The following is a 19,987-nucleotide window of genomic DNA, read 5'->3' on the forward strand; positions in this document are numbered from 1 at the left end:
AAATGCCCCAAAATATTTGTGAGCAAATTACAGTAGCAAAAAAAAATTGTTATGGGACCTTCAAGAGCAGAAAGGATAGTGCCAATAAAAAGGATTGTGAGGGCTTCATAGAGGAAGTGGCAATTGAGTAGGGCTTTGGAGGATAAGTAGGATCTAGAGAGAAGAGTACTCTAAAGAGTACATGAGATAGAGTTTGGTCAGAGAAACAGACTACTAGAAATGAACATGGGAATTCATTTGAGAATTCATTAGAACATGGGATTAATTTTTGGAAAAACATGGAAAAATTGTGGGAGCCAGGTGAGCACTCTATGAACACTCTATATGTTCAACTGTTGCATCCACGTCCAGTGTCAGGCCTAAAGTGGGCCTATAGCTGAGCAGGCAGTCAGAAGCAAAGAAGGATTAATGTGGAATGGGGAAGACCAAAGACGAATGCAACCCATGGGGCTGAGCTTGAATAGTATTGGTTTCTGAAGCCAGTGAGCCTCCAGCTCGGAGGATTTCGGTGACCTGTAGGAGAATCCAACATCCTTCCTCACAGAGCTAAACATGCCTTGGGTCCTGGGAAATGGAGAAGCCTATGGAGGGTCCAGTGGGAGGTGGAGGAGCTGAGAGCCCCAGGCAGCCCAGGCCAACCAGGTGAACCAGCACCTGATATCCTGTGGCAAACATCAAAGAACAAGAAAAAAGGCACATCCATCTTCCAGATCTTACACAAAGTCACATGGTCCAGAATTACGCAGGGAAGGAAAGCCTGGAAAAGGCAGTTCTGGCTTAGCTAAGATGACCCAGGACACATTGTTCCAGAAGGGAAGATGAGGGCTTAGATAGGAGTGGTGTGGGAGGCAGAGGGAACCCATACTCTCCAGTGGGCCATCACCTCTGGGCACCCTTCCACTGGCCCTCCTGGGCAGAGATGGTCATTTTCTTTCTGACTGTCATCTCCACCCTGAGCCTCTGAAAGTGAGGGTTCCAGCATCACATGGTTTCTGCTAGGTTTAAAGGAAACACAAATGACTCAAACAGAACTTGGAACTTAAGAATCAGGAGCACAAGGGGCCCAACTCTGGGCCATGGGACCTAGTGGGAGTGTGAGGCAAGTGTGGGAGATAAGAACCCCCCCCCCCCGCTCTCTGAGAGATTTTTTTTGGATTTACTCATGTGTTGTTTACTGAGTGCTCTTCATGTGCCACACACTGCTTCTAGGAACCAGGGAAACAGCGGGAAACAGAGCAGAATCCCTGCCCCCATTCAGCTTACCTTCCAGTGAGGGAAACAGAGTGAAAGAGTAGACGTGTAATTGACATTAGGCCATGATATGTATTTTGAGGAAGACATAGATGAAGATGGGAGAAAGAAAGTGAGATGGGGTGGTATTTTAGAGAAGGTGATCAGAGAACAATAATCCTGGGAAATATTAATTTGAGTATTCACTGTGTAGCTAATACATTTCAAAGACTTTATATTTATTGGTTTATTTAATCCATGACAACCTAATGTTCCCAAAATTACATCCTTAAGAAGAAGAAGAACTGGGAACTAAACATAGGTGTCTGGTACCAGAGCTTAGGATTTAAGTCAGGGAAGGTCTCTTGGTTGAGGTTAGTGAAATGAGGGAGCAGGCCATGCAAATATTATAGTGAAGAGCATTGCAGGCAATGGAACAGCTAGTTCAAGGCCCTGGGACAGGTGCATGCTTGCTGTTTGGGGAGGGTGAGACCAGGAGTTCGGATCTGGACATGTTGAGGTTTGAGAAGTTTATTAAGCACCTAAGTGAAATCTGGAGGACAGTTGGATATTCAAGTCTAAACCTTAGGGTAAATCTTAGAAATAGATTAAGTTTGTTTGTCATTGGTATTCATGGAACTAGATGAGATGCTGGTAAGAGAGAGATGGGGAGTGAGAGAGAGAAGTTCAAGGACTAAGGTGAGGGGCAGAAGAGCAGGGGACTTGAGCAGAAGACACTAAGAAAGAGCAGCTGGCGAGGGAGGAGGAAACCCAGGAGCGAGAACTTCTTGCTGGAGGGAGTGACCAGATATTTCCAGTCCTGCAGGGAAGCTTAGTTAGCTGAAGCCTGGGGAGTGACCACTGGATTTGGCAACACAGAGGTCATCATTAACCTTGACATTGGTGACCTTTAATAAACATTATAGTACCTGGAAGGGCAACCGAAGCAATTTCATGCCAGGTTGAGAGGGAATTGGAGCCCCATACCTCATCCTCCAGCCTCGGCTCTACCCCTTCTGAACTCTGTGGACCCCAGGGACATGTCCCAAGGTCTCTGGAACACAAGTTGAAAACCACAGATGTAACCAACTCCTTTGCTTTACAGTTGATGAAGTTCTGGGCCAGAAAAGGGAAGAGACTAGCTCAAGGCCATGCAACTAATTAGTGGAAACCCCAGGCTGCAATTTAACATTATTTAATGAGATTTGCCAATGAAGACATCAGTTCCTAGCCTGTCTTACTAGTGTGTTCCATAGACAATGGTTACTGTAATAAGTAGACAAATAAAAAAAAAGAACATCCTTTTCACCTTTTATTTCTGTGGAAAGGGGAGAATGATAACATGAAAAATTTTAATTCATAGAAAATTCCTAGGCCTGAGTGTTCACTCATGGTTTCCATATTCTCCTCTCACCACACCCCTTTTCTCAAATGTATGGTCATTCAGCAAGTTCCATGTTCTCTGATCCTATGTCATGAGATGTCACAGGCTGCCACGTTAAATTGGGCATTGTAATAATAGCGGTTATTCACATGGATCAGTTGTTGCTGGCAGTGTTTTCTGATCTGAATAGCAGTCCCAGGGTCAGATCACTGACTGCATGTCCCATTTCCACCTCTCACTGATGGTGGGACCCTGGACAGGTTACCTACCATCTCTGTGCTTGACTTTCATCAAATGTGTGAAGTGCTTGGTCAATGGAAGATAGGATACAGGGATAAGGGCTACTGCTGCTCTTAAGCCAGGCACTGTAATAGGCATTGAATTGTCCCAGGTCTCATCATGCCAGGCCTGTGGACTGTGCACCAATTATGGATCACCGGGGCCTCTTTCTCCTCTGCTTTCTGGTTTGATAAGCCTGGGTTGAATTAGGGAGGTGTACTTAGTCTCATCTTGCAACTGTTTTTACCTTAGGTTTCTCAGAGCCTGCCCAAAGGAGAAGAGTATCACGATAAGTTAGCAGCTGAAGAAGGAACCAGCAGTGATGAAGAAGAAAGGTACAGGAGGACATGCAAGCTTGCGAGTGCTCCAGTGAATGAGGACTCAGCTCTGGGAGGATTTGTTCATTCATTCATTCATTCATTCATTCATTCATTTATTCCTCAAGTGTTTACCACTGCTCCTTGCATCACACTTAGGAAGGGAACATATGTGTTTTGTATGTTCTCAGTACAGCTGTGGGCTTAACACAACTTATCTTATTCCATTGTTACACCAACCTAGAGAGGCCATTTTATAGATTAAGAACCAGAAACTCAAAGAGGTTAGTAAACCTGCCTAAAACTCAGCTGGCCCCAAATCTCTGCTCCTTATTCTTTAACTTGGAGACATGAGGGAGCTTTGTCGCTGATGGGAGATACCCCATCTCTGTCATCTATATTAGTCAGCTTTTGCTGCTGTAACAAACATTCCCAAAATACCAGTGATTTTTACCTCCTATGTCAGCTACCTGTATCTTGGCTCCTGCCTGAAGGTCAGGCATCATTGCCTGCCCCAAACTGTGGGTTAAGTTCAAGTCTTGTCATTCTGGGGCTGAGACTGAAATATTATCCTCTATCTGGAGCATGTTATTGTCATGGTAAAGAGAAGAATCTCAAAAGAGCTGGTGAAAATATGCAGTGCCTCCTAAATCCTGTGCTCATAACTGCATCCTCTCATTTCTAGTCATATTCCACTGGCCAAAGCAGGACACGTGACCAAATTATCACTGGACAGAGAAGACTATGCAGTCCACATGTCCTATGGTCAGCTCTGGCTACTGTAACAAAATCCCACAGATTGTATGGCCTAAACAACAAAAATTTATTTCTCCTAGTTCTAGAGGCTGGGAAGTCCAAGGACAAGATGCTGGTCCACTCAGTCTCCTGGTGAGAACTCTGCTCCTGGCTTACAGATGGCCATCTTCTTTCTGTGTCCACACATGGCGAAGGGGATTGGAGGGGTGGGAAAGAGAAAGGTTTGTAAGGGAGAGGTCTCTTTCATGTCTCTTGTTATAAGGGCACTAATCTCACCATGAGGACTCCACCCTCATGACCTAATTACCTCCCTAAAGCTCCATCTCCTAATACCATTACACTGAGCAATAAGTTTCTACATATCAATTGGGGGAAGGAGGCATAACCATGCAGATCATAGCCTTGGGGAAGCAGGGTGTAAACCCCTAAGCCAGACCATAGCCTATAGCCCAGTGAGCTCCCAGCTACTAATACTTCCACTGAATCCTCCAGATTTTGCCTCAGAATCTATGAGGCACATAAGAACAGCTGTGAAGGAGGACAGACTTTGGACTCAGGTTTCCAGATTACATCCTTACTACTGGCAACCAGAAACCTTGTCCTGCTTATAACTCACAATTCCAGAGAGAAAGAGTCTTTTTCCTAAAATTATGACAGAAATTTCAAAGAGGTCTCTAAGAGACCCAGCCTGGGTCACATGTCAATTCCCGAGCCAATCACTCTGGCCACAAAGATGCAGTGCTCTGACTGGCCAGCATTTGTGACACTCCTCCCCTGGTCCCATCTGAGGGTGAGGGCAGAGTGAGCTGCTCTTAAACTCTGTGGACTAAAAAGAATCACATGGAAAGAGGAAATGCTTTCCCAGGGAGAGGATGCTGAGCATACCAACAGTAGGTGGTGATTACAACAGCCTTATCTTTTTCTCCTGTGGTGGTGGTTTCAGTAAGGGGTTGTCCTCAACTATAGAAGCAAAAAAGGAGGGACTCTGGCAGTCACTCCCACAAGGGTTTTTTTTTTTTTTATTAAAAAAAATTTTTTTTTACTTTTTTTTTAATTTATTTTCAGCATAACAGTATTCATTGTTTTTGCACCACACCCAGTGCTCCATGCAATCTGTGCCCTTTCCAATACCCACCACCTGGTTCCCCCAATCTCCCACCCCCTGCCGCTTCAAACCCCTCAGATTGTTTCCCACAAGGGTTTTGGTGTGAAGAGAAGAGCTAAGCAGTGATAGGGAAGGACTAGAAAGGAAGGACTAGGCACCCTGAGCTCTAACATCAGAAGTTGCAGAAAAGAACAAAAGCAGTGGCTCCTCGGGGGCAAGGTTGCATATTTAGTAGTTAGCTTCATGGGGAATGCTGGTCAGGACACTGGATTTTTTGGCATGGTAGCTCTGAAAAGGGACGTGGCTTTTCCATGGGCTTAAGGTCAAATTCAGAAGAGCAGATTAGGATCAGCTTTAATGAGGAGGAATGGGGGACATTAGGAGAGTCAGCTCACTTAGTGATGGGTGGCAGGATGAAATTGGCTCTTTAGGAGGAGGTGAGGAAATTTGAGGCACTAGAATGGGGTCAGAGAGTGAAATCTCATTAGTGGTGTTCCAGGGAGTAATGATGGTGATGAAAATAATAACAAATATTTATTGAATGCTGAAGTGTGATAAGCACGTTAAAATGATTAACCCATTTAATCTTCAATACATAGATATTATTATTATTGAAGTACCTCGCTTCAAAGATGGAGAAAACAGAGGAACAGGGAGGTCAAGTAAATTACCCAAGGTTACACTGCTAGTACACGGTAGTATTGGATGAGTTTCTCTGATGCCAGAATCACAGTTTCAGCTACATCTCAATTAAGGGCAGCTGTTCTGTGCAAAATGAAGAGACACAGGTCTTCCACCTTTCCAGATCACTTGATCCTTTAATAGTCAGTAATAAGAACTGAAACTTACACCTCCAGCCATGGGCTTCCAGTCTGGCTTGAGTTCCTCTTTCTGTAAATAGCTATAAAACTGGGCAAAACATATGAATGCACAGTATGCAGAAGACTGTGTTCTTGAGAAGGGAAGCATGGGTCAAGTCCCATGATCACCCACCATTGCCCTTATTTTTCTTCCTGGGGGGAGTTGCCAGCTGCAGCAAAAGAGATGGAGTCAAGCTGAGCTGGGAAGGAAGACATCAGAGCTCAGGGCTGGTAAAGTGGCTGGAATCTGTAAGGTAGAGTATCTGAACAGATAGTTCTATGTCAGGGGAGGAAGGACAGAAAACTATGAGGATTTGCTGTAAGTCCTTGGACAAGGGCTTGAGAGAACACACAAGATGGTATTCCATGGGGCTTGATGTGTGTGGCTGCTGTGGTGTTGAGTAAATGAAAAATCCCAGAGGACAGGCCGTGCTGGTAGATGGCGCAGTCCCAGCTTACCTGGGATAGAAAAATCTTCCAAGGCAATACAGGCTTTCAGTGGAGACCTCATGGAGGTCATACTTTATGGGTAAGAAACACATCCATAGCCTAGAACAGAAGACAATATTGAAATGCACCAGCTCTAACGAAAGACAAGCTCAAACCTAAAAGGATCAGAAAAGGCCTTCAGTAGTTTTAGCTGCCTGGCAGAACAAAAATCAACACCTTTGAAAGGAAGACATAATCTAGACTTCCTGTTATTCAGTATTATATTTATTATATTATATTTATTATATTATATTAATTATATTATCCATAATATGCATCATACAATAAAAACATTATGAGAATGCAAAGAAGCAGAAAAATGTGACCTGTAATCAAGAAAGAATATCAGCCAGTAGAAACAAACCCTAAAATGACCTTGATGTTGGAATTAGCAGAGAAGGACTTTAGAACAATTTTAAGAGGTATGTTCAAGGACATGAAGGAGAGACCGTTATAATCAGTGAACATATAGGGAATTCAACAGAGACATGAAAACCTTGAAACAAAGGGAAATTCTGAAACTGTAAAGTACAGTATTCAAAGTGAAAATCTCACTGGTGTGTATAATAGCCAACTGGAGACCCTGAAAGAAAAATTAATCACTTGAATACAGATTAACAGAAACTATCTTATCCAGAGAATAAAGGGTGGGAAATTTTTAATGGAGAGATCCTCAGTGACCTGTGGGACAAAATCAAATGGTCTAACATACATATAGTTGGAGCCCAGGAGGAAGAAGAGAAAGAAAATGAAGCAGGAAAAAATGTTTGAAGAAATAATGGCTGAATAGTCTTTCCACTTGGTGAGGAACATCAACTTACACAGTCAGGAAGCTCAGTGAACTCCCAACAACATAAATCCAAAGGCAACGTCATAGATACATCCTAGAAATCCCTGGATACATCCAAGAAAAGTTGCTGAAAATAAAAGATAACCCCAAAGTCTTAAAAGACAAATTACAAATACAGGGAACACTTGAATTCTCATGAGTACTAGTGACAATTAACTCCTTCTTGGCCTTCCAGCCTCATACTCTTTCTGCTTTCCAAAAAACACCTGAACATTATCATTAAAGTCCTAAAAGGCAAAACAAACAAACAAAAACAAAAACAAAGGGGCTGATATCCAAGATCTATAAAGAACTCCTCAAACTCAACACTCAAAAAACAGATAATCATGTCAAAAAATGGGCAGAAGACATGAACACACACTTCTCCAATGAAGACATAAAATGGCTAACAGACACGTGAAATATGTTCATCATCACTAGCCATCAGGGAGATTCAAATCAAAACCACATTGAGATAACACCTTACGCCAGTTAGAATGACCAAAATTAACAAGACAAGAAACAACATGTGTTGGAGAGGATGTAGAGAAAGGGGAACCCTCTTACACTTTTGGTGGGAATGCAAGTTGGTGCAGCCACTTTGGAAAACAGTGTGGAGATTCCTTAAGAAATTAAAAATAGAGCTACCCTATGACCCTGCAATTGCACTACTGGGTATTTACCCCAAAGATACAGATGTAGTGAAAAGAAGGGCCATATGTATCCCAGTGTTCATAGCAGCAATGGCCACAGTTGCCAAACTGTGGAAAGAGCCAAGATGCCCTTTCAATGTATGAATGGATAAAGAAGATATGGTCCATATATACAATGGAGTATGATGCCTCCATCAGAAAGGATGAATACCCAACTTTTGTATCAACATGGATGGGGCTGGAGGAGATTATGCTGAGTGAAATAAGTCAAGCAGAGAGAGTCAATTATCAGATGGTTTCACTTACTTGTGGAGCATAAGTAATAACACAGAGAACATTGGAAGTTGGAGAGGAGAAGTTAGGGGAAATTGGAGGGGGAGACGAACCATGAGAAACTGTGGACTCTGAGAAACAAACTGAGGGTTTTGGAGGAGAGGGGGGTTAGGTGAGCCCGGTGGTGGGTATTAAGGAGGGCACATATTGCATGGAGCACTGGGTGTGGTGCATAAACAATGAATCTTGGAACACTGAAAAAAAATTAAAAATAAAAACAAAAACAAAAAAACCTGTCCACTCCAAATTCTAAATCAAGTGAAAATATCCTTCAAAAGCAAGAGTGAAATAAAAATATTTTCAGGTACATAAAAGCTAAGAGAATTTTCACCAACCAATCTGCACTATAATAAATGCTAGTGGAATTTATTTAAGCTAAAAAGAGATTATACCTGATTTAAACTTGGATCTATAGGAGAAAATGAAGAGCATCAGAAATGGTAAACATATAGGTCAATACAGAAGAGTATTGTTTTACCTTCTTTTAATTACTTTAAAACAAAACACATCCAACTAAAGAAGAAGAATAATTATAATGATATTAACAACATTTTATTATGGGAGTCATAATGTATGTTATTGACAATATATGACTATTAGCACAAAGGACAGGGTTAGGTTTTTTCCTATCCTCTCCCTCCATCTCCTCCTTCTCCTCCTTATTATTCCTTATTATATTCCCTGCGCCATACCTTTCAACCCTGTGACCTATTCATTCCATAAATGGAACCCTGTACTTCCCACTCCCTTTTAACTGTTTTGCCCATCTCCCAACCCCCTACCCTCTGGCACTACCAGTGTGTTCTCTATATTTATGGGTCTGTTTCTGCTTTTTAAAAAATCCGTTTGTTTGCTTTGTTTTTCAGATTCCACGTATAAATGAAATCATATGGTATTTGTCTTTCTCCGTCTTATTTCACTTAGCATAGATGTCCCCAGGTCTTTCCGTGTTGTTACAAATGGCAAGATCTCATTCTTTTTTATGGCTGAGTAATATTATATATAATACACACACACACACACACACACTTTCATATCATATATACATACACCACATTTTCTTTACCTATTAACCTATGGATAGACATTTGGGCTCCTATGACAGGGATAGGATTAATGGAATTATATCGTTGTAATGGACTTAAATTTTACATCAAGAGTTACCTTATTAACTCTAATAAATTGTCATAAATTAAGGATACAAATTATAATCCATAGAGGAACATTAAACAATACAAAGAAGAACTAAAAAAAATTCAATGAAGGAATAAAATGGAAGACTGAAAAATATTTGCCAGGTAAGAAGGTAGAAAGGAGGAAGAGAAGGCAAACAGTAAGAAAAAAGATTAGGCAAATAGAAAGCAAATGGCAAGACATAGACTTAAGCCCAATCATTGCAATAATTACAGTATTCAAGAACCAAATATACCATTTAAAAGAAAGAGATTGTCAGGATAAAAAGGCAAGACATTGCTATATGTTGTCAAGAGAGACATTTAAATATAGACACTATTATGAGCAAAATTGTGTCCCTTCCTCCAAACTCATACATTGAGGAGCTTAGAATGTGATGTACTTAGAGATAGGGCCTTTAAAAAGGTAATTAAATTAAAATGGGATTATTAAGGCAGCCTTAATCCAACAGGACTGATATCCTTATAAGAAGAGACCAGCATGAAGAAAACAGACAGAGAAACGTCAGTGTAAGGACATAACATGAAGGTGTCCATTTGTGAGCCTCAGAAGAAGAGAAGCCTCAGAAAAAACACAAATCTGACACCTTGATCTTGGACATCTAGCTTCTGGAATTGTGAGAAAATACATTTCTGTCTTTTAAGCCACACATCCTATGCTATTTTGTTATGGCAGCCCTGTAAACTGATGCAGGCACAGATAGTTCTGAAGATAAAAGGATGAACTATGCCAGGCAGACAGTAAGCAGAAGGAAGCTAATGTGGCTGAGTTCATGTCAGAGTAGGCTTCAGAACAAGGAATATTACCAGGGATGAAAGGGGATATGTCATAATGGTAAAGGAGTCAGTTCATCTGGAAGACCACAATCCTAAATGTGTTTGACCTCATGACAGAGCTTTAAAAATAATGAAGCCAACAGTGAGAGAATGAAAGAGAGAAATCCACAGCCACAGTTGGAGATTGTGACACCTTTCTCTGAGGATTTGGACAACTAGCCTAATAACAGTGAGGATACAGAAGATTTGAGTTACACTATCAGCTAACCTAATCTAGCTGACATTTGTAGACAATGGTCTGAACAATGCTGAACAGATCTTCTTTCAAGGCACATAGTACTTTCTCCAATGTAGGGCCACAAAATAAATCTTGGTAAGTTTCAAGGACTGGAATCTTCTCTGAAATATACTCTACCACAAAAGAATTAAGTTAGAAATGCAGAATAAGGGGCTCCTGGGTGGCTCAGTTGGCTAAGCGTCTGCCTTCAGCTCAGGTCATGATCCCAGTGTCCTCTGATAGAGCCCCATGTCAGGTTCCCTGCTCAGCTGGGAGCCTGCTTCTGCCCCTCCCTCTGCCCCAGCTCCCTGCTCATGCTAGCTCTCTCTCTCAAGTAAATAAATAAATTTTTTTAAAGTAAGAAATCCAGAATAATAAGCTATTGAGAAAATCCTCAGATATTTGGAACTTATACAGAATACTCCTAAATAATCTATTAGCCAAAATATAAAATCACATTGGAAATGAGAAACTACTTCAAATTCAATGATAATAGGACATGTCAGATTTTGGGAGAGATAGCTAATGAAGGCAATCCATAGCTTTAAATACTCCTACTTTAAAAAGAAAGCTCTAACATCAATTATCTGTGTTTTTGTCTTAAGAAATTAGAAAAGGATAAGGAAATTAAATCTGGAAGGAAAGATATTAAGTAAAATTGGAAGGTAAGATAAAGATCTTATTAGGTAAAGGTAAAATAAAGATATTTTAAATAAAGATATAAAGAAGGTAAAATAAAGATATTAAAAATAAAGATATTAAATTAAATTGGAAAGAAAGGTAAGAGCAGAACTCCATGAAACAGAAAATGGGCTAATAGAAAAAACTGAGAAAACAAAAAATTAGTTCTAGAAAATTATATACTCAAACTAAGAATGATTAGGGAAAACAAGAAAGAGGAATGAAAGAGGGACATCCCTATAGATTCTATAGATATTAAAGGGAAATAAGGCAATTTTATGAACAATCTTTTTATCAGTGATTGCACCAAAAAGCAAATTCCTTGAAAAATACAACTTACCAAAAATGGCACTAGAAGAAATGAAAAATATAAGTAACTCATGGCTGGGTGATGGACACTGGGGAGGATATGTGCTATGGTGAGAAAATAATTAAATTAATTTTTAAAATTATCTAAAGGACAACTCCAGCCCCAGTTGATGTCATTAGTGAGTTTTATCAACAACTTTATTTTTTTATTTTATTTTATTTTCAAAGATTTATTTATTTGAGAGAGAGAGAGAGTATAAGCAGGGGGAGGGGAAAAGGGAGAGAGAGAATCCCAAGCAGACTCCCAGCTGAGTGCAGAGCCTGATGTGGGGCTCATCCCAGGACCTCAAGATCATGACCTGAGCTGAAATTGGGAGTTGGATACTTAACCTACTAAGTCATCCAGGGGCCTCTTATCAACTATTTCAAAGAAGAAATAATAGTAGTCTTATATAAGCTCTTTCAGAAAAAGAGTGTAGATACCCCTTAATTTGTTTTATGAGATCAGCATAAATGGTACCAAAACCTAATGAAGACATTTAAAAGAAAAGAAAATAACAAATGGACATTTTTCATGAATGCAAAATCCTGTACAAAATATTTGGAAATCAAATCAAAGGATATATAAAAAGGATAGTACATCATGATCAAGTAGGATTTCCCCAAAAATGTGTTGGCTTAACATGTGAATAGCATTCATGTGCATTAGCCCATTAAAAAATAAAGGGAAAAAGTAAATAATCATCTCAGGTGCAAAAAAGCATTTGACAAAAGTTAACATCCTCTCATGATAAAAAGTGTGCAGTCCATGAATAGCAGGGAAGTTCTTCAACCTGAAAAATATAATCATGATAAACTACAGCAATATACCTACTGGTGAAATGTTGAACACTTTCCTCCTAAGATTGGGAACAAGGCAAACATTCTGCTCTCACTATTTAACACTGTCCTGGCCTGTCCTATAAAGCAAGAAAAAGAGCTACAAATGAGAAAAAAAGAGTAAAAAATGTCTTATTTACAGACAAAATGATATGATTGAAATACTCAATGGTGTTAAATTGAACTATAGATTCAGTTCAATCCCAAATACAATCCTAGCAGCTTTATTTGTAGAAAGAAATAAGCTGTTTTCAATATTGAAGTGGAAAAGCAAAGGACCTAGAAAAAGAAAAAAAGAACCTTGAAGAGTCAAGTCGGAGGACTCAGGCTACCTGATTTCAAGACATTATGAAGCTAGAATAATACAGACTGTGTGGTATCAATATATAAATAAACAAATTGATCAATGAAAAATAATGGAGTGTCCAGAAATAGACCCACCAAAAGATGTTGGATTCATTTTTGTTAAAAGTGCCAAGGCAATTCAGTGGTAATAGGAAGAGTTTTTCATCAAATGGTGTTGTAACTGAATCAACATATGAAAAAAAATGAACTTCAACCCTAACTTCACCCCATGTACAATAACTAACTCTAAATATATAATGTAAAACAATAAAGCATAGGAGAACCTCTTTGCAGTTTGGGGGTACACGATAATTTTTTAGGACATGAAAGCACTAATCATCCAAGAAAAAAGTTGATAAATTGATCTTCATCAAAATTAAAATTTCTGCTAATTAAAAAATACTATGAAGAAAATGAATAAACAAATCACAGGTTGGCAAAAGTTATCCAGTCTGCATCCAGAGTATATAAAGAATTGCTATCAGCTGATAATAGAAAAGACAAATATAGTTTTAAATGGACAAAATGCTTGAACACACTTGCAAATAAAGAATGGCACATAAGGACATGAATATGCACTTCACATCAGAGTCAGCAGGGAAATGCAACTTAAAATTACAGTGATATACCATTTCATACCCCCCGGAATGACTAAAATTAAAAGTACTGAAGACACAAAATGTTGACTATGATGTGGAGCAACTGAAACTCTCATACGTTGCTGGTGGGAGCATAATATGGGGCAGTACCTCAGAAAACCGTTTGATGATTTTGTAAAAAGTTAAGCACACACTGGGGCACCTGGGTGGCACAGTTTGACTCTTGGTTTTGGCTCAGGATGTGATCTCACTGTCGTGAGATTGAGCCCTGCGCTGAGCTCCGTGCTTAGTGTGGAGTCCGGTTGAGTTTCTCTCTTCTTCTCTCTTTGCCCCTCCCCTCCAACAGCACGTGCTCTTAATCTCTCTCCCTCTCTCTCTGTCTCTCTCTCTCAAATAAATAAATCCTTTTTTAAAGAAAAATTAAGCGTAGGAAGAAAACACAACTGACATTCCAGCAAACTCTGTAGAGATGCCTACTGTGTGGCACCCTTTTACATCACTACACAGGACAAATACTTAAAATCCCCATCTCAACCAGTTATATTTGAATTTCTCACCTAGTTCAAAAGTTCAGCTCTAGGTAAGGGAAGGTGTCCTCCAAAAAGATCCATGAGCATCTGTGCTAGAATACAGAAGAAACCACTGTAGCTTTAAGCCAGCATCTTCTCATTCATGCTCTATCCGTAAAAACCTGTGTGCTACCCTGCGGTGTATCCCTGGGACAGCCAGTCAAAGGCATGAGCCTGCTTTGAAAAGTGTCAAGTACTGTATTCAAGTAAAGTATTATTATTTCACTATTTTTTCATCTGCAGGAAGTGTTGTGAATTTAGACCACAGAGGCCTCTTTTTTTTTAAATTAATTTCTTTTCAGTGTAACAGAATTCATTGTTTATGCACCACACCCAGTGCTCCATGCAATCCGTGCCCTCCATAATACCCACCACCAGGGTCCCCTAACCTCCCACCCTCCGCCCCTTCAAAACCCTCAGATTGTTTTTCAGAGTCCATAGTCTCTCATGGTTCATCTCCCCTTCCAATTTCCCCCAACTCCCTTCTCCTCTCCATCTCCCCATGTCCTCCATGTTATTTCTTATGCTCCACAAATAAGTGAAACCATATGATAATTGACTCTCTCTGCTTGACTTATTTCACTCACCATAGTCTCTTCCAGTCCTGTCCATGTTGATACAAAAGTTGGGTATTCATCCTTTCTGATGGAGGCATAATACTCCATAGTGTATATGGACCACATCTTCCTTATTCATTCGTCCATTGAAGGGCATCTTGGTTCTTTCCACAGTTTGGCGACTGTGGCCATTGCTGCTATGAACATTGGGGTACAGATGGCCCTTCTTTCACTACATCTGTATCTTTGGGGTAAATACCCAGTAGTGCAATTGCAGGGTCATAGGGAAGCTCTATTTTTAATTCAGAGAGGCCTATTTTTCAGAGCCCCAAGGACTAACTAAGCCCCATAACCAACTCCAAGCTCTCAGCCATTTTTGTTTGTTTGTTTTTAAAGATTTTATTTATTTATTTGACAGAGATCACAAGTAGGCAGAGAGGCAGGCAGAGAGAAGGGGGAAGCAGGCTCCCTGCCGAGCAGAGAGCCAGATTCGGGGCTTGATCCCAGGACCCTGGGATCATGACCTGAGCTGAAGGCAGAGTCTTAACCCACTGAGCCACCGAGGTGCCCCTCTCAGTCGTTTTAACAGCCAATCATTAAGCACCCACTAAAACCTTTGGGCTCCAGCTGAATCCTAATTGTGCAGTAACACTTAGAACTGTGTGTCAGGTTACGTTCTTAAATCCAAGGAAGATACTTCTCACCCCGCTCCCTGCCATGGGAACTCCCTTCTCCCAGCCCCAGGTGGTCATGTCATTCCCAGCCCTGGATCTTTTGTGATTTGCACCTCTCTGTCTTCAAAGGATTGAAGTGCCCCTTAAGGAGGGAAGTGACCTGCAACCTCCACTGCACTCTTTGCTGAAGGAGAAGGCGCCAGAAATCCAGCGTCTACAGGAGGAGTGGCAAAGCCAGAAGGCTAGATTGCAGGCCCAGGTAGGACAGCCATGGTGGGGAGATGCCCTCCTGCTGGTGGAACCCCGCCTCCTTCTCCTCCTTCCAGACAATGTTGGAAATACATACAGAACCTGAGTCATGTCTGGGCTAGGAGGGCATTCCAGGTCAGGACAAGGTAGGATTCTTGGTTCTCTGTATTCATTCATTTATTTAATAACTCCTGTGGCCCATGAGCACCTCCTATGAGCTAGGAACCTTCTAGAAACTTGGGGTACATTAGTGAACAAACCCAGGCAAATTCCTGCATTACAGCACTTGTATTATAGCAGAGGAAGTGGGAACAGACCCAAAATACCAGACATAAGAAAGAAGTAAAGCACATAGTATATTAGAGGATGATCAGTTTTTAGGAAAAAGGAAAAACAGAACAAGGTCAAAAGGATTGAGAGGCTATCTGGTCATGGGGGAGTGGGTGTAATACTCAAGGGAGTTATCAGGGAAGGCTTTAAGGGTCCCCTCTTCAATGTGTCTTGGATGGCTTGCATCTCAACCCATCTGCCCTTCTGACCTGACATTCGTGGCTCTAGCTGAGAAGCCCCCAGAAGACTGGCCATCACAGGTTTTTCAAGGTTACAGTACTCCCCTTCAGAGTTCCCTCAGATAGAGGAGGTTCAGCTGGGTTGAGGAGATGTCCAGTGCACTTACTTGTTTTCAAGTCCCTTAGGAAGGGAAGGGGGAGGGAGAGGGCGCAGCCTGAGGGCAGGATGCCATGGGGGGGGCAGGTCTCCCAGATGCAGCAGGCTCTGGAGCAGTGCGCCAGCACCTACAGGGAGGACCTGCAGGAGCTCAAGCAACTCTCCGACCACGAAAGGGAGAAGCTGCAGCATGAGCTCCAGGAGACCATTCAGCAGAACCAGGCCGTGAAAGCCCAGCTCGAGGCCTCCCACCAGCGAGCCCTGCGCACACTTGAGAAGGTCAAAAATCAAGAACTCAAGGTAAGGGGGAGAATTAGGAAGTTCACTACTTACTGAGCCTTTGCCGTGGAAGCATCTGTCCTGCGCTAGACAGGGTGCATTTTGTACATGATCTCTAATCCCTACATGAATCTTCCAGGGTCACTATTATCACATTCCCTTCTTCCAGATGAGGAAAAATGCTCAGAGGGATTCAGTAAGTTGCTCAGGGTCACACAGCTAGGATATGGCCATGCAAGGATTCACACTTAGGTCTGTTTGGCTACTTGTACTGCGTCTCCCTATTTCTAGGTGACCTTGATAACATAAAAACAGCTTTATGACTTGGGCAATGTTGTGCATGATGCATGCTGGGGGGTCGGACTCGCCTGGGAGACAAAAACAGAGAGGGCAAGTTGGAAAGTTGGGACAAACAGGTCAAGTGCACCATGATGTGTAATCCAGCAGGAGCAGGTTTCGTCCATCTCCTACCTTCTACTTTCCCAGAAGGGCTTTGCTCCTGCTCCCTCAGGAGCTGGGACTCCCACTACGACTGTCACAACACACTGTCTTCCCCAGTTATACCAGTCTTTATGCTCTATCTAATGACTTCCTTATATCATCAGATCTGCCACCTGAACCTGCTTGGGGCCAAGAAACATCTGTGTCTGTTCAGACCCTGAATCTCTTCCTAGTTCAGGATAGCTCCTTAGAAAATGGTCTCACTGAATTACAGTTTCAAGTTTAATTTCCCCTTATATACATTGGGGGTATTGAAATCCACCTCTTTGAGATGTCCATGAATAAGTGGAAAAAATGGATTTCTGGTTTTAAGGTGACAGAATAAAGGCTTTTGAATCCTTTCTTATTGGAAACCATCCAGGAAACAATAAGGAAACACAAAGCTGAAGCATATTCCTATTCCAGATAAAGCAGGAGGCATCTGTGCCCTTGAGCCCCGCTACATGAGTACAGGACAGAAATGAGGAAATAGCATGTGGCCTTACAGAGTGGAGAAGCTTGAGCCAAAGTACCTGCAGAGAGAGGATGAGAATCAAGCTGATTCCATGGCAGAGCTCAGAAAGGCTCAGGAATTGGAGGTAGCAGTTATCACAGAGGCAAGAGTGAGATGAGGAATATGACTGACATAGAATGTCACATTCCCAGCTCAACCAGCACAGGCAAGCAATTAGCTCTCCCTTATTTAAAGACAAGAGATGGGGTGGGGGGAAATTCCTGGATAAACTGAGCCAGAGAGACTCTGAATTAGGAAATATGATTCACAGGGGCTGGGATGAAGCTTGGGTCTGAGAATAGGTTCAGGTGAAAATCTGTATACTGAGCTATTCATTGGACTACTGCCACCTCTCTGTGGTCCCCAGAAGTGCATTCTCCTGCTCAGCTCCAGAAGTCAAACAGCTAGAACTTAAGCCCTTCCTAATTAGGAGACTGGAGAATGTTCTCTGGGGAAATTAAACCATCCTAGAGAAAAGACCTAGATTCTCACATTTGTGGACTTCCAGTAAAATTGCCAGCTGGCCATCTGGTCACCCTCCAGAGGAGCCCAGCACCCAACGGACCCTCTTCCAAGTAGCTCCATCTCAGTGTTCCATCTTTAATAAGAAAGCACAGCAATTACTAAACTTTTTAGGGAAGCCTCTAACATGGAAGTTGGGATCCAAAATAACTGGGGGAGAAGGAACAGACTCAGAATAAATGGCTAATGCAGTCAGCAGAAAGAAAAAAAAAAGCTTCGATGATTATTAATCTCCTCAAAATTAAAAGATGTTTGCATCCGTGAAAGAACAACATGCTGTTTGTAAAGGAGGGGCAATTGGGTTAAGGAAGAGCTCTTTAGATAAAAAATATGATCACAGGAATTCTAAAAGTCAGGAAATGACTTGAAATGGAAAAAATGAAGAAACCTTCCAGAAACCAAAAGAAAAAAACAAAACAGTGAAATGGTTGTTTGGAGAGAAGGAACACAAAGTGTAGAGTCACAACTGGGGCTCATATATAACAATTGGGAGTTCCAGAAAGAGATAAAGGAGGGGAAAGTATTTTCTTTGTTTTTTTTTTAATTTATTTTTATTAATTGTTTTTATTAGGATATAATGTATTATTTGCCCCAGGGGTACAGGACTATGAATCATCAAGCTTACACACTTCACAGCACTCACCATAGCACATACCCTCCCCAATGTCCATAACCCAACCACCCTCTCCTTACCTCCCCACCCCCAGAAACCCTCAGTTTGTTTTGTGAGATTAAGAGTCTCTTATGGTTTCTCTCCCTTCTGATCCCATCTTGTTTCATTTTTTCCTTCCTTACCTCCCAAACCCCCAACTCTGCCTCTCAAACTCCTCATATCAGGGAGATCATGTGATAATTGTCTTTCTCTAATTGGCTTATTTCACTCAGCATAATATCCTCTAGTTCCATCCACATCGTGACAAATGGCAAGATTTCATTTCGTTTGATGGCTGCATAGTATTCCGTTGTGTATATATACCACATCTTCTGTATCCATTCATCTGTTGATGGCTAGGTTCTTTCCATAGCTTGGCTATTGTGGACATTGCTGCTATGAACATTCGGGTGCACGTGCCCCTTCGGATCATTACATTTGTATCTTTAGGGTAAATACCCAGAAGTGCAATTGCTGGGTCATAGGGTAGCTCTATTTCCGACTTTGTGAGGAACCTCCATGCTGTTTTCCAGAGTGGTTGCACCAGCTTGCATTCCCACCAACTGTATAGGAGGGTTCCCCTTTCTCCACATCCTCTCCAACATCTATCATTTCCTGACTTAATTTTAGCCATTCTGACTGGTGTGAGGTGGTATCTCATTGTGGTTTTGATTTGTATTTCCCTGATGCCAAGTGATGTTGAGGACTTTTTCATGTGTCATCTGGATGTCTTCTTTGCAGAATATCTATTCATGTCCTCTGCCCATTTCTTGATTGGATTATTCTTTGGGTGTTGAGCTTGAGAAGTTCTTCATAGATTTTGGATACTACCCCTTTATTTGATATGTCATTTGTGAATATCTTCTCCCATTCTGTTAGTTGTCTTTTGGTTTTGTTAACTGTTTCCTTTGCTGTGCAAAAGCTTCTGATCTTGATGAAGTCCCAATAGTTCATTTTTGCCCTTGCTTCCCTTCCTTTGGTGATGTTTCTAGGAAGAAGTTGCTGCAGCTGAGGTCGAAAAGGTTGCTGCCTGTGTTCTCCTCAAGGATTTTGATGGATTCCTGTCTCACATTGAGGTCTTTCTTCCACTTTGAGTCTATTTTTGTGTATGGTGTAAGGAAATTGTTCAGTTTCATTCTTCTGTGTATGGCTGTCCAATTTTCCCAGCACCATTTATTGAAGAGACTGTCTTTTTTCCATTGGACATTCTTTCCTGCTTTGTTGAGGATTAGTTGACCATAGGGTTGAGGGTCTATTTCTGGGCTCTCTATTCTGTTCCTTTGATCTATGTGTCTGTTTTTGTGCCACTACCATACTGTCTTGATGATGACAGCTTTGTAATGGAGCTTGAAGTCCGGAATTGTGATGCCACCAACTTTGGCTTTCTTTCTCAACATTCCTCTGGCTATTTGGGGTCTTTTCTGGTTCCATATAAATTTTAGAATTATCTGTTCCATTTCTTTGAAAAAAAATTGATGGTATTTTGATAAGGATTGCATTAAATGTGTACATTGCTTTAGGTAGCATGGA

At 41.3% G+C, this 19,987-nt stretch overlaps 1 protein-coding gene across 1 annotated transcript in view; it reads left to right on the plus strand.

Moving 5' to 3' along the window:
* The window catches only part of LOC111149193 (family with sequence similarity 184 member B), a 185,920-nt gene that overhangs the window by 143,011 nt on the left and 22,922 nt on the right, over window positions 1-19,987 (plus strand). Inside the window, 3 exon segments of the mRNA XM_022506138.1 lie at window positions 3,146-3,228; window positions 15,225-15,354; window positions 16,098-16,310. Coding sequence (XP_022361846.1) covers window positions 3,146-3,228; window positions 15,225-15,354; window positions 16,098-16,310 — 426 coding nt within the window.

Source organism: Enhydra lutris, unplaced genomic scaffold (genome assembly GCF_002288905.1).
Source record: "Enhydra lutris kenyoni isolate GAN:26980312 unplaced genomic scaffold, ASM228890v2 scaffoldscaffold21, whole genome shotgun sequence".
Taxonomy (NCBI): domain Eukaryota; kingdom Metazoa; phylum Chordata; class Mammalia; order Carnivora; family Mustelidae; genus Enhydra; species Enhydra lutris.